Source organism: Mustela lutreola, chromosome 15 (assembly GCF_030435805.1).
Source record: "Mustela lutreola isolate mMusLut2 chromosome 15, mMusLut2.pri, whole genome shotgun sequence".
Taxonomy (NCBI): Eukaryota; Metazoa; Chordata; class Mammalia; order Carnivora; family Mustelidae; genus Mustela; species Mustela lutreola.
This window is the reverse complement of record NC_081304.1, coordinates 44,630,548-44,644,913: the sequence shown is the minus strand read 5'-3', so window position 1 is coordinate 44,644,913 and position 14,366 is coordinate 44,630,548. Positions and strand designations below refer to the sequence as shown.

The 14,366-nt window shown below is 50.6% G+C and overlaps 1 protein-coding gene across 1 annotated transcript; it reads right to left on the bottom strand.

The window, feature by feature from the left end:
• Positions 1-4,272: 4,272 nt before the first annotated feature.
• RFLNB (refilin B) lies at positions 4,273-12,869 on the bottom strand. Its single transcript, XM_059148587.1, has 3 exons — positions 12,528-12,869; positions 9,477-9,586; positions 4,273-7,380 (listed from the first exon to the last, which is right to left on the bottom strand). Exons 1-3 carry the CDS (start codon positions 12,741-12,743, stop codon positions 7,050-7,052), a joined length of 657 nt encoding a protein of 218 aa, XP_059004570.1. The 5' UTR covers positions 12,744-12,869; the 3' UTR covers positions 4,273-7,049.
• Positions 12,870-14,366: the final 1,497 nt, after the last annotated feature.

Sequence of the window (14,366 nt, the reverse complement as noted above, 5' to 3'; positions counted from 1 at the left end):
GCAGATGTCTGGTGTGTTGATGAGGTCAGCTTCTCCGTCCACCAGGGTGCCTTTCCTGCCCTGGGGAAGGCACTGTTTCTGAACAGAAGCCACGTAATGGACAGAGCTCTTTCTGATTTTTTTTTTCTCGGATAATCTGGCATCTCTTTGTTACTTAATTTCTCATCACCAACAATGTGTAGATTATATCGATTCTAAATCTAAAGCTAATTTAATGGGTGAAACTCCTCACACAGCATGCTTCTCTAGGCCCAAGGAAAATGCCCCAAATATCCCAGAGGGGTTTTTTTGGTTTTGTTTTGTTTTTTTAAATTATATACACTCCCTGCCCTTATGTGGTCTTCAAAATAACTGAGTTCCAGAACTCCATCCCTGGGAGATAATTATGAGAAGTCTCAAAAGGAGTATTGCTTCTCTTCTAAATATGGTCCTCCCAAGGGAGCGAATTGGCAGTTGCCAGAGGGGAAGGGGGTTGGGGGTGAGGGAAATGGGTGAGGGGGCTCAGTGATGAGTGGTAAGCAGACTTGTGGTGGTGATCACATTATAGCATCAGACACCTGAACTTATGTAATTTTACTTCATTAAACAAATATATATATATGTGTTTATATATATATACATACATATATATATATATATATATATATATATTCCTCCTCTAATCTCCTAAAACAGCATTTTAAGCAAAGTTCTAGAGTATTAAAAAAGTCCTACACTACTTGTCCTAAGTTGATATTTTTGCTTTGCTCCAATATTTATTAAGTGGGGGCCAAGGTATTGCATTAGTTTGGGTTCTCCAGAAGCACACCCTGAGACAAAGACTCAAATGGAAATAGATTATTTGGGATCTAAAAGAAAGCTCAGTAGGGAAAGCACAGGGAGTGGAAGCCAGCCAATCCAGGGGCACGGTTAAGCCTGTTTCCATACTGGAGCTTAATCCCACCTGGAAACATTGTCAAGATTCTCCGGCCTGAGCCTGAGGGAGCTGGGCCCTTCTACTGCCCACAGGCCTTGGCTGAGGGATGGTCCTGGGTGTGTGTGTGTGTGTGTGTGTGTGTGTGTGTGTGTGTGTGTGTGTTAATTTCCTGGCATTTCCTGGAGGCCTTCCTCAGGCACAAAGATGCAGATCCAGAGGTCCAGGGTGGGGTAGTCTCTATGCAACATGGTGCAGGGCCCAAAAGGGACAGAGCGGTGGTTTAAGATCAGGTTCCTGCCTTCCAAGGAGTTACAACCTGCATTGTACTCGGGAGAGGTTGAAAGCCAATACAAAACATTACAGAATGCTTTTTTGAAAGTGAAGGGAAAGTGGTCATCTTGGTCCCCGCTAGCCCCAGCTGACACAGCAGCCCTCTTCTCACCTTTCCTTAAATGGCCATTTACAAAGTTGTTTCCATACTGTGACAAAATATAACAAAGGGACTTTTGGAAAAGCCCTGTCCTCTCCCTAGACTCTCTAGGTTAACAGGCAGGTCCAGCAGGGGCTATTAAGCAGACAGGAATGGCCCTCCCTGGGATGCTGTCCAGATTGAGGGGCACCTATAGAATCAAGTGAAGAGGAACAAGGGCTTTGGTGTATCCCCATGGGGAGGAGGAGACGGAACATGTGTTAATCCTCAGCCACAGGACCTTGCCTGATGCCTCAGCGCTCCAGGTAAAGACAGCAGAGGATAGAGCAGTTCGGGTGGTTCAGTTGTCCTCCGGATCAACTGTAGTGGCTGGGGGTGTGGTGCGTGGGACAGTGAGGCCATAGGATCCCTTGGTCACTTTGCAGGGGCGTCTTCCATGCGTGGTGAGAGTGGGGCTGGCCTGTGGTCACCTTTCTGCTATGAGATATCCCGGTGCGGTGGTTAAAATGATGAGCTTTGACATCAGAGCTGAATTGATGTCTTTCCCGCTATGTGCTAGCTGTGTGAACTTGGGGAGATTGTTTAACCTCTCTGAGCACTAACCTCCCACATCTGGAAACAGGGACACAGCTGCTTACCTCAGTGCGGTGGGAATCAAATGCAGTACTTACATAAAGCCTTTAGCAGAGTGCCTCGCCCCTGGGAAGTACTCAGTCCACTGGGAGAGTTTTGAGCAATGATATTTTAGGTTGGGGTGGCTGCACAGCCACTGAGGAGGCTGTCCTGCTGATGGTGTAGTGCTCATCCCATCAGAGGGTGTTTTACAGTGGGATGTGGGCAGCCAATAGATACAACTTGAAGAAACCACAAAACAAATTACAGGGGTCTGGAGCAAGAGGGAATGCAGGAGAAATGAAGCCAGGGTCTCAAAGTCTGGTGGACTGGGGGCTTTGGGGCCAAACATGAAAGTGTCCCCGTGTAACCTGGGACTACAGCTAAGGAGCCTGCTTCAGAGACAAGCGGAACAAAGCTGAACTCAACACCTAGCCTTGGGCAGAACTGCCCCATCAGACCTGTCCATTTTTACACAAGAAATAAATGCCTGCTGCCATGTGCCACTACGGTTTTGTGGTTGTTACGCAGCAAGAGCTGACTAATAGCAGGTGTTCCACGAAGGCCCACAATAAACATATTTGGGATCTGCAGCTTTTCATTTTCCCAAACTTATTTGATCATAGAACCTTATTTTATTCCATAGAAAGCATTTTGGGAAGTAGTGTTATGAACAAAACACTTTGTAGTGATTCTGCTCTGAAATAAAATTATTAGAATTCAATTTCGAGGGGTTCCTGGGTGGCTCAGTCAGTTAAGCGGCTGCCTTCAGCTCGGGTCATGAATCTGGGGTCCTGGGATCAAGTCCCGCATCAGGCTCCCTGCTCAGCGGGGAGCCTGCTTCTCCCTCTCCCTCTGCTTACTGCTCCTCTTACTTGTGTGCTCTCTCTGTCAAATAAATAAAAAAGTCTTAAAAAAAAAAAGAATTTAGTTTTGAGAAGAAGTATTTCTTGCAGTAAGATTTGTTACCTAATTCATACACCTGCTACTTTTTCCCTTGAGGTACCAGCTTAATCTGATTTGCTTAGAAAGGTATTTTTGAGGCAAAATTGAAATATTATTAGTTTCAACATGTTTGCTTCTCTCTCTCTCTCTACACACACACACACACACACACACACACACACACACACACAATTATAGCGTTAATCTACACGCTTTAAATATTTTTCCAACATAACCTTGAAACTGCTATTCGCTCATTCATTTTATGGGAAATTTACACTATATAATCTAAGTGGCAGTGTTAGCTCTTGTCTCCTGAGCCAGCCAAGTTAGACTTAATTTCTGTTAAAAAGAGACTGGCTTAAAAAAAAACAAACCCCATGCACACACATAATTATATGCATTCTTGGGACATATTTAAGTTGTAACTCAAAGATTAACCGATAAGCCACCAAGCCTTGCGGTGAATTTGACACTTGAGTGAAATAAGATGCCTTCACTTTCGATAATTCTTATCAACTCTTCTCTTATCAACACTTTGCCCAAAGGGACTTTGCATCAGGGAAGACAATGGCCTGAGATTGAAGAGATTGTAGGTATTAAATGAATTATGTTATCACTCCAGCTGCCTCACTTGGAGATACTGGAAGTAAAAACTTCCCACAGCAGGCGGACCTCACTTCTGCCCATGTACTTCATTCTTGACAAGAGTGTGTGAAGGACACTGATAGACAAGGAGCCCTACAGTGGGGTCCTGGTGCCCTGATTCCAGTGTTTCTAACTGTCCCTTTGTCCAGTGCCTACAGGTTTGTCTGGCCCAGAGCAATGTCCCACCGTCAAGTAAAGATGTGTTAGACTAACACATGTATGTCTTCTGCAAAATGGGAGAAAGGCAATTTTTAAAAAATATTTTATTTACTTATTTGACAGAGAGAGAGATCACAAGTAAGCAAAGAGGCAGGCAGAGAGAGAGAAGCAGGCTCTCCACTGAGCAGAGACTCCAATGTGGGGCTTGATCCCGGACCCTGAGACCATGACCTGAGCTGAAGGCAGAGGCTTAACCCTCTGAGCCACCCAGGCGCCCCAAGAAAGGCAATTTGAAAGAAGAGCCAAGAAGGAAGGGACCGGCCCAGTCATAATTTCAGGGTAGGTGGGTTTTAGCAACGAGTACACATTGAATCTGTGAACAAATGCCCTAAAACTATCTGTGCTGAGGGGTGCCTGCATTCCCAGGGGAATGCTCCTCCCGACAGAAGTATCATGGTATTAAAATATAATCACATCTTAAAATGTCTCAAGATGAGGTGTTTTTCTCATGTTTCTTCACCAAAACATGATTTTACTGTAAAAAAAGAGAGGCATCTCTAAGTTTTGTTTCTTTAAAGATAATTTATTGTTAAATGAAGAGGTCACAAAGCAAAATGGAATGGGACAGATGTCAAAGATAAATTTAAAAAATAGTTTTTGTCAAATACTGTTCTGGATTTCCTAAGGTTAGAAACAGGAAAAGAGTCAAATGAAAAGGTAATTATTCTTTTTCAAAAGGTCTGACCTTGAAAAGGAAACAACTTTTCTCTGAAAATACAAATCATCCTTCTTACATGAAAGCTATAATTTAAGAGACCGAGAAAAAAGACTTTTTAATTCATAAGTAAACTGTATCTCTCCGATATGCTTAAGAATGGTTGGTTTTAAGGAATTTTAAAAATCATTGCTTCCACCTCGTAAACTCACACACAAGTCCACCAAGATCAATGTCATTTGATCCACCCTGAAGTGTCCCATTACATCTTCTTATGCTTCTTTCCTGTAACTTGCAGCAAAGCAGGTTTGAAGAGAAAGAAAGGATTAGAAAGAACTGCAGTTAGTTCCCTAGTGAATAACTTAAGATAAAACCTGCTTTTCAATTTGCCTTACCCATTCACAATGACTCACTTCTACTTACTTTACTGATATATTTCAGATTCTCTCCACAGCTAGAATGCTTTGTCCAAACTTAACCCAACCCCCCAAAAACAAAACAAAATCTCATACGGACATCTCAAAACGTTGCGGTGTACAAAGGCCATGTCCTCCCATATGTCTCTCCTGCCACGCTGCCTACAATATCGTTCTGAGCTCATTCACATGTCCCCTCTGGGCCAGGACACAAAGCCTTGGGAACTCTCTTAACATAATTTAAAAATTACATTTACCGCTTGTCTTAAATGCCAAGATTATGAAATCAGAGAGGGAAAAAATCCATTTTCATCAAGAAATGCCACGTAATTTACTCTTCCAAAGGAGGACAGCATCTGTCACTCTGCATAGTGGAGGTCCTGGAGTCCCAGAGTGCCACCTTTACCAGTCGCCACTGAGCTTCGCTGTGGCAAACTGGGGACCATGAACCCACTCAAAGGCTTCACCGAGGGTTTCGTCCAACAGTTAGGGGCATGACAGACCACACATCATTAAAGCTGAAGAAGACACCGGACAGTTTGGCTCTAGAGGCTTCGAATGACTTTAAGTGAGAGCGATTACCATCACGCCTGCTCTCCTCAGAACACAAGTCCCTGCTGTGGCTCCAAGGTCCCCAGTCAGCTCTCGATTCTGTTTTCAGGACACAGAAGCCATCAACAGAAACCCCAAAATACTGCGGGAATCCGGGTTTACAATACTCTACAACCCTTGAGCACATGGTCTAATTTGGATGTATTCAAAGGAAATATTCATGGATTGTTCTTTCCAGTATTGGAAGAGAAAAGGCCACCTGCCACATTTTTCACTCAAACCCCTCAAGGCTTGGCAGGAGGAAGAGGCATGGGCTGGTGGGGAGGGAGAGGGGGCCGTAGGCTGAAGCCAGACACAGCCTGGCCCACCATAGCCTCTGGCCCAGCCACCCCTTCTGCTTCTGAGCCTGGCTCAGCTGAGCTCTCGGAGTGTCCTCCACATGCGCCAAATGCCATGATTGTCTCTTACGTTACGGTAAGCACTTACAAGAAACGTGCACCATCCCAACGGCGCCCACGTTTTGGGGTTTGGCTTGTGACATCAATCCCTATCCTGAAGTCACCTTTCCTACACCTGGAGGGAATGATGGGGCGATTTTCTTGCTTTCTGGCTTAGACTTAAGGCACTGCAGAACTCCTCTGCGGTGTTGACCCCGTCGAAGTTGACCCAGGGTCCCAGGAAAGGACGCACATCCTGATGAAGCAGGTCACTGGAAACATCCACATCTGCCTCTCCCAGACGCCAGCCAGTCCTGAGTGGGCCGAAACCTCATGGAGTCCCCAAAAGTGGTTTCCCTAAGCAGTCCTTCAAAATGCTATTTCTCTAGGCTATGTTTTGTCTTATGAAGAAAATAGGAAAGTATTTGGAAACCCAAAATACATATCAGGAGAGTTACACAAGCCTGGGGAGACATTATCAGATGCCAAGTGTTCAAGGCACTTTGCCCAAACTCGGACCCTACCGGTGGAAGGACCCAGAACTGAGGCCACGGCTCTCACACGGGCCCCTGATGCATGTGAGCCTCCCGAAGAGTGGGGAGAACAGGGTGAACCTTTTCCTTTTCTCCCTTTCTTAAAAAGGCATCTTATATTGTGGCTTGGGTTTTTTTTTTTTTTTAATATGAAGAGGATGTAGAGAATTCCGAGAGTTTGGGTGAACAGGAATACGAATGGAAATGGAAATAAACGACGGAGTGGAACTGAGCTCTCCATAGGTTGGACCCGGGTGGCGGTCACAGCTCAGGGAACCAGCACTGCTGTGGGGGAAGACGACGCGGGGCTGGAAGGTCTTACAGCTCACTTTTTCCAGCACAGAGACTTTCTCCACGCTCTTCCTCAGGCTAACCAGCCGAGAGGAGAAGAGCCTCTCCTCCCTCCCGATTTCAAACTGGGGCCATTTTCCTTTCGCTCCAGTTGGCTTTTTATTTGTTCGACAAATTGAGACTTTGGGGAAGCCATGCAGCTGCAAATGAGAAATACACGCCTTTGGAGACCAATCTGAACACTTTTAAAAACCCATTTCTCTCCATGACTATAAGAGGCTGTGACATTGTTTTCTTCCCCAGGCCGGACTTTGAGGGACGACGAGGCCAGACTCTGGAACACGTGGGCCCCTCGAGGGCAGCGGAAGAGCCGGTCCAAGCCCACCCCACCCTCGTCAGCACTCATCCGAGAGGCTGTCGCTGCCCAGGACCTCTGAGGCTTCGAGCTCCACGCTGGACAGGAACCTCCTCAGGGTCTTGCGGCAGTTGTAATCCAGCGTGGTGGTGTAGATGGTCTTGGGGTACTTGGGGTAGACGATGGTGGTGCTGAGGAAGCGGGCGGCCTTGTGGCGGGGCTCGAAGCGCACTTCCGCCTTGTAGCTGCGCCAGGTGGAGTCGGGGAGGCAGGTGACGGTCTGGCTGCAGGAGGCCACTGCCAGGCCCAGGGGCAGGTGGACGTCGTCGATGAAGTGCCGCTCAGAGTCATATTTGACGGATGACGTGTACCTGGGCAGGAGAGAGAAGGCAGCTCGAAGCTGATCCCCTGAGCTTGGGGCACGATGGCCCCCACTGTGACCTTGATCCTCTGGTGGGGTGCAAACCCCGAGTCGGGGCTGCTCTCTTCAGAAGCAGCCCAGAGCTGAGGAAGAGCTTACTGGGAGGTACTGTTCAAAGCACTTTCTTTCCAGGATCTAATCTAACGGAACCAAGCACTGGGGAGAAGAAATGAATGTACAGAGGTCAAAGTCACAGTAGGTGTGAGTGGTGGGGCGGGGATTTACCACGTTCACCCTGCACGCACTGTTTCTCCTGACAGGGGCAGCCCCTGGAGGCAGCGCCTGTGTGTGTAAGCTGGAAGAGCCGCTCTGGCTGCTTCTCCATGTCTTGCTTCCTCTTTCTGAGAAACGTGCCCAGAAGTAACTGAGCAAAGTGTTCACATGCAGCAAGTGGTGTATGTCAGTGGCAGAACAAGGCGGGTTCTACCCCCTCATAAGGGGTCCCTGCTTTGTTTTCTCTGTCCCCTGAAGTCACCATCAGCTTGCTTTTTTTTTTTTTTTTTAAATGAAGCTCTCTGTCCAATGTGGGACTGGAACTCATCTGACCCTGAGATCAAGATTGCATGCTCTACCGACTGAGCTAGCCAGACGTATCCCCCACTCCCCACATCGGCTCTTTAATGACAGAATGAAGGAACCCAGGAATTCTTAAAAGTTCAGTAATACCAAGTACTTGAACTTGGTCCCCCGTGGTCTTTGATGGGGAGACGCCTCAAACCAGAGACTCAGAGATCTGACCTTATCAATTAGAGCCAATTACCATCTTGATTTTTTAAAATAAATCAACTTCCATGTTCCTCAGCAACTCCTTTACCTTTTTTTTTAATTCTTTCTTTGGTAATTTGGGAGCTAATTATTATTATTTTTTAATGTAAGCAAAGCATTAGTTCATTTTATTGAGTAATTATTACAGCTTCATAGAGCATCACACAGACCCTACCCCGTGGGTCCAGGAGTAAGAATCAGCATTCTTTCCAGTGGGTCGGTTGGATGATGGAAACATCTATTCATTCCCCTTAAGCAACTGGGTAAGAGGCTGGCGGAAGCTAAGGTCGGGAAGTCATGTCCTCATTTTGTTCAAAATAAAAGCTCCACAGGAATAAAGGACTGAACGGCTCACCTCCAAACTGGTGAGCTGCCTTTGTTCCCCATCAAAGGGCCCTTTGTGTTAGGGAACTGAAACTCCAGCAAAAAAAAAAAAAAAAAAAAAAAAAAAAAAAGCCCACAAGCTACCAAAAGTAAAATTCCTTTCCCTGAAGAGACAGATCTTTAACGGAGACTCTCAGTGGATCTCTGCCCCCAGGTAATCCCGGATGAGATCAGTTCCCAAAGGAAGACTCGTCCTTGCCCAGTGAAACTGTAACAGGAGACAAGGGTAGAGCACCTTGAAGCAGGGGTGGGGCAACAGGGCACGCAGCTTCCTGAAAGAGGAATTATTTTATTATAAAGCTCTATGCATCTGATGGTCACGATATGCAAAGGCAAAAAGGGCAAAAAGCAAGTCGCAGGACTTTACATATAACATGATCTTGTTTTTATTTCAAAGGGTGTATCTATATATAATATATCTATCTATAGATATATTTATCTATAGATAATAATATATATAGATATAATATATCTATAGATAGATATATTATATATAGATATTTTAAATTTTTAGAAGATTTTAAGATTTTATTATTTATTTGGGAGAAAGAGCACAAGCAGGGGCAGCAGCAGAGAGAGAAGGAAAAGCAGGCTCCCGACAGAGCAAGGAGTCCGATACGGGGCCCTATCTCGAGCCCTGAGATCACAACCCGAGCTAAAGACAGCAGCTCAACTGACTGAGCCACTCAGGTGCTCCAGGGTGTGTCTATATATTTAATTGGTTAGAACACATAAGAAATCCAACATAGTACCCAACAAACTATGAGTAGTCTTTGGCACTTTTTTGTGATCAACTTTTTAAAAACAAACAAACAAACAAACAAACAGGCATTCATTTCTAGAATAAAGAAGGAAAAAATGAAAAACTCCAATCCAATCTGGACCCACTGTATTTACCTTACTTCCATTGGTGGTAAAGGGTCAAACTCTACTCCTTCACCAAAAGACAGAGGGCACAGCCTTGGTGAGCAGGCAAAGGTCAGAGGGCTGGGCAGAGATGCTGGGTTCTGCAAGAATGGAGAAGACAGTTAGACCACAGGCCAGGCCCCCCATGGAGGTGCTGGCTCTGAGCTTCCAGCTGATGGGCTCGACTGTGATTTGTGTCCCTGTCCTGGGAATGATCCTGGAGAAAGGCTGTCCCACAGCATTGGAAGAGCTTTGGCTGGAGAGCCAGGAGGCCTGGGTTGCATCATTACCTGTACACCAAGGGGATGCCTCCTTTCTCCACTGGGATTTTGTGAGAGGTTAAGGAGCTCAGCATCATGACCCTGGTATGAGACCCTAGGGCAGTTGCCCCATCCCGCATCAAGGCAGGGAGAAAACCTTGACAAACTGGGGTTTCATTAACCAGAACCCTCAACGATGTGTCCCCCAACCCTGCCATGGTCTCAGCAACACTCCAGAAAAGGCCAGAACAAAAAAATTCTACCACAAATTTTTTCACACTGAAGATTCAATGGGACTTGACCTGTGCCTTCTCAGCCTCTGGGACGGCTCGATGAACACCCAACCAAGACAGAGGGAGCCACAAACTCACTGGTAAGATGGACACCAAAACAGTTCTCTATAACACCTTCCACTGCTCAGCAGACTCAAAGAACCAGAGCACAGCATCCCTAGAGGTTAACTGGCTCCTGGCCTGGACGAGGCCCTGAACTTTCTGGTTCATTAGGTAGCCTGAATAAGGGAGGGTTCTGTCCTAGACACAGGTGCTAGTTTTCCCCGAGTTGACTGGAATTGGGCCTCTGTGGTAAGTGTTCAACAGGGAGAAGCGCCTTGGGTTCCTGGGGTTACTGGCAATCTGTCACTTTCTTTGCCTCATTTGAGAGAAGGATCCACACTTGGGCCAGGATGTGGAGGTGGCAGCCCCACCCCCCGACATCTTCCAGGGTAGAGAAGGAAGCAGAGAGTTTTAGAAGGGAGGCTCTAAGACTTATCGTGTTACCAGGCCAGTGTCAAGTGAGGGTGCAGGGTTGAAATACGAAGTCAAAGGGGACCAGGGTAGGTGAGGGAGGAGCAAAGTGTCCTCTGGGTCCAGCTCTTTTTTTTTTTTTTTTTTTTTTAAAGATTTTATTTATTTATTTGACAGAGAGAGATCACAAGTAGGCAGAGAGGCAGGCAGAGAGAGAGAGAGAGGAGGAAGCAGGCTCCCCACCGAGCAGAGAGCCCGATGCGGGACTCGATCCCAGGACCCTGAGATCATGACCCGAGCCGAAGGCAGCGGCTTAACCCACTGAGCCACCCAGGCGCCCCTTGGGTCCAGCTCTTGAACTTGGGTGGAGGGCTGAAGAAGCTCTGGCTGGAGGAGGGGCTGTGGCTGGGAACCGTGGTCAGTAACAGGGGCAGGATAAGGTGTGGGCACTGACTGCCGCAGAGCTTTCGGAAACAGCCCCCCCAAGCAGGGACAGTGGGCCCTGCTCTGCCCCCAGCTCCCTGGCTACCAGACCCTCGACCTAGGGAGTGCCTCTGGGCAGCCCTGGGGGCTGTGGGATGATAGCAGGAGGGGAGGTGCACAACTCCGCCACACTCACACTGTAGCCAGGAAGTCAGACAAGCCCTCAGTTCTCCTGCCCCTGCCTTATGGGCTCGCTCCTCCCTGCCAACCCAACAGACACGCCACACCTCGGTGCAGGTGCAGGCTGGAAATGGGACAGGCATCAGGAATGACAACAGACACATGAACAAGGTGCCACCAGGGAATGGGGACCAAGCCATTGATTTTGGCATGGCTCTGGGAAGCATCAACGAAGACTTCCCAGAGGAGGTGACAAATTGAGCTTGAAGGGCCAGCAGGGGTCTGACAGGTCAAAAAGGCAGCTGTAGGAGAGGGTGGGCTCAGAAGGAAAAGGCATGCGAGGTAGAGGGACAGCATCAGAGACACCAATGTATGTATCTGCCTGTGGTCAGGAGGGTGAAGCTAGAAGGACCAGACAACAAGGGTTCTGAAGGCCAAGTTGAGGCAAGTGATGCACTCCAAAGGGAATGCACTCCGATGTCCCAGAGACAGGGTCACTGGGTCAAGAACTCCAAGCCCATCGACGTGCATAGGTCTTTAAGGAACAGCAGCTGCCACTGACTACTTCACCCCAGCGGAGAGGGTCATACAGAGTCATCTCCAAGGGGTAGGAAGGGGGGCTGAGAGCCCCACTTTGAGCCTTGGCTGAAGACAGGATGTGGCTTCCCCTGAGCTCTAGGTAAAGGCAATAAACACCACCACTGAGCGATTCCTAAGGCAAAAAAAGACTACGTGTTTTTTTCTTTAAATAAAAACCTTGAAATAAAATAAAAGGATTCCTTTTTGAAAGGTTCCACCCATCTAAAGGCCTCCCACCCTTCAAGTGCCAGATGGGGATTAGGTGACAGGAGAAGGGGCTGGCACCAGGAGGCGAGAGGCTCAGGGGGTAACTTTTCTCCAAGGTCCCCTCCCACACCATGAACACGGTCCCCAAAGGCTGGTCCCTCCTGCTCTCTGAATCAGGGAGCTGAAGCACACACACCCTTCTCCCCAAGACAGCCAGGAGGGGGCCGGTCCTTGGGAGGCGCCACCGGTGGGGGGCTAAGCCCGGGGGTCCCAGGCCCGCAGGACAGAGAAGGCTGGGGTTCCTTCTCGGTGTCCCCGGCCCCTCTCCAGCCCGGCCCCGGGCAGGAACATGGCCGAGCCGCAGCCTGGCAGCCCCGGGGGCCGCCACCCCAAAGACAGAAGGCGGGGGCTCGCCTCTCCCAGGGCTCCCGCGCCTCCCAGGCGATGACAATTTTCCAGCCACCGGCTCCAGCTGGCCAGGCTCTCGCCGCGCTCCCGCCCCGGGCTCCCCGCGATGGCCACGCCGTCCCGACGGGCGGGTGGCGGCGCCGACGGCGCTCCCGGAGCGGGCGGGCAAGGCTGGCTGTCCCCAGGGAACAGGCTGAGGGTTGGATGGGGAGGGAAGGAGCCCGAGCGGGGGCACTCACCGGGGCCGCGGGGGTCGCCGCCGCGTCGGACTCCAGCGTCCCGGGGACCGGTGCGCGCTCCCCGCCGCTGCCGCCGCCCCCGGCCGCCGCGAGCCCCCAGTGACTGGGACTGGGGCTGGGGGGCAGCCCCGAGTCCGGACTGTCCAGGACGCCGTCGCCCTTCTTCTTGGTGTCCACGAGCTCGGGCACATCCTGCAGGCTCAGCCGGCCCACCATGGCTGCTAGCGCGCCGGGGTCGGGGGCCGGGGGCCTGGGACTAGCGAGGGGCGCGAGGAGCGCACACGCGGGCCGGGGCCGCTGCCCGCCCCGCCGCCCTCCCTGCCGGCTGCCCCCGCGCCGTCCGGGTCCCGCGGGCCGCCGCGCTCCCGGCCCCGCCCTCCGCCCCGCCCCGCCCCGCCTCTCCCGGCGCGCGGGGACCGACCCGCACCGGCCGAGCCGCGAGGCCCAGCGCCAGGGGCCGCTGCGCTCCCGCCGTGTGCCGCCCGAGTTCCACTCGGCGCTGCCGCCCAGTCCGCCTCGCGCGGCGGATTCGGGAGCGCTGGGGGCGCCGGGCGGACTCCGCCTCGGGAGGGACAGGCACCCCAGCGCCGCCGCCACCCCGCTCCCCGCTACAGGTGGACGCGGGACCCTGCTCGCACCAGGCTCCTCTTGGCGCCCTGGCCCCTGGCCCTGGCCCGGCAGGGCCCGGCGGGCGCTAGTGGGGAGCCCTGGCGGTCTGGAGAGCCAGAGTGGAGTCCCGGCCTGCGGAGGCCTGGGGAGCCGGCCGAACCCAGCGAGCAAACAACTGGAAATTATTAATAGTCAATGCGCCTCGTATGGCTCCAAACGCCTCTTGGCTCAGCCTTGCGGGCTCTCTGTGTCTCCGGCTCTCACTTCTGCCCCGGAGGAGAAGACCTACTCCGAGTATCCTCAGGGGACTCCAGGAGGGGGACCCGCATCCCTCCCTGGTCTGGCGGCTCAGCTGAACATGCTGTGACCACACCAGAGGGGAAAATTCTGCAGTGGGCGCAGATTGGGACCTCGAATGACACGAGCTCAGTAGGCTGCCCAAGGGCTGTCTAATGGGCTAGGGGCTCTAATAGGTGGGGGCCCTAGTTTTCATTCATAACTTCCTTTCTAAGAACCAGATTGGGGGATTCCTCCTTTCTTTACTTTGACAGAGAGACTCCATCTCAGTGGGAACTCGGTTCAGTACCGCCAGCTGTAGAACTGGGCTATCCTCAAATGTAGGACTTTTGCTCCCAGAGCCCTTCATGATTTTCAGTAAATGCTGGAAGCTCCCACCCCCACCAGCCACCCTCCTCTGGGAGTTTCTGATGGGTGTTTAGCTCAGGGCTTCGAGCTGGAGCCGCACCTAGACCCAGCTGGCACGTGCCAGCCCTGAGAGGCGCTGTGTCCTGTGCCCCACCCCCCACCCCAACCCCACCCGGGGCAGTCTACGTCCAGGCAAAAACAGGTCCCCGCGCTTGGGACCGGTTAAAGCCAGAATTCAGAGTGGGTCAATGTTAGAGTATCTCCTGGCAAAGTTCAGCCCTCCTACCTTCCTCACTCATCATTTTGAAGTAACAGAAAAGGGAACTGACTTGGTCCAAATCACATAACAGGTAGGAGGCCACTTGCCTTGGATCATTCCCTTCCCTGGAAAATAAAACTTGGCACATGCCTGTGTCCTGGGAGGTTGCTCATTCATTTACTGTGAGAATGGATTACAAAGTCAACAGGGCACAGTCTTGGACCAGTGGTTAGTGCAAGGATGAACTGTTAGCAGTGGGCCTTAGAAGCTGGGCCAAGTACGCCGCTGTTCCTTCCTGCCCATGCTGCTCCCACCATCTGCACCTC

Coding starts and splice junctions, on each gene's coding strand:
- RFLNB (XM_059148587.1), bottom strand. CDS start 12,743: ATGGTGGGCCGGCTGAGCCTGCAGGATGTGCCCGAGCTCGTGGACACC. Junction 9,587..12,527: donor CGGCGACCCCCGCGGCCCCG/GTGAGTGCCCCC, acceptor CCATTCTTGCAG/AACCCAGCATCTCTGCCCAG. Junction 7,381..9,476: donor TTACCACCAATGGAAGTAAG/GTAAATACAGTG, acceptor TCTCCTGCCCAG/GTACACGTCATCCGTCAAAT.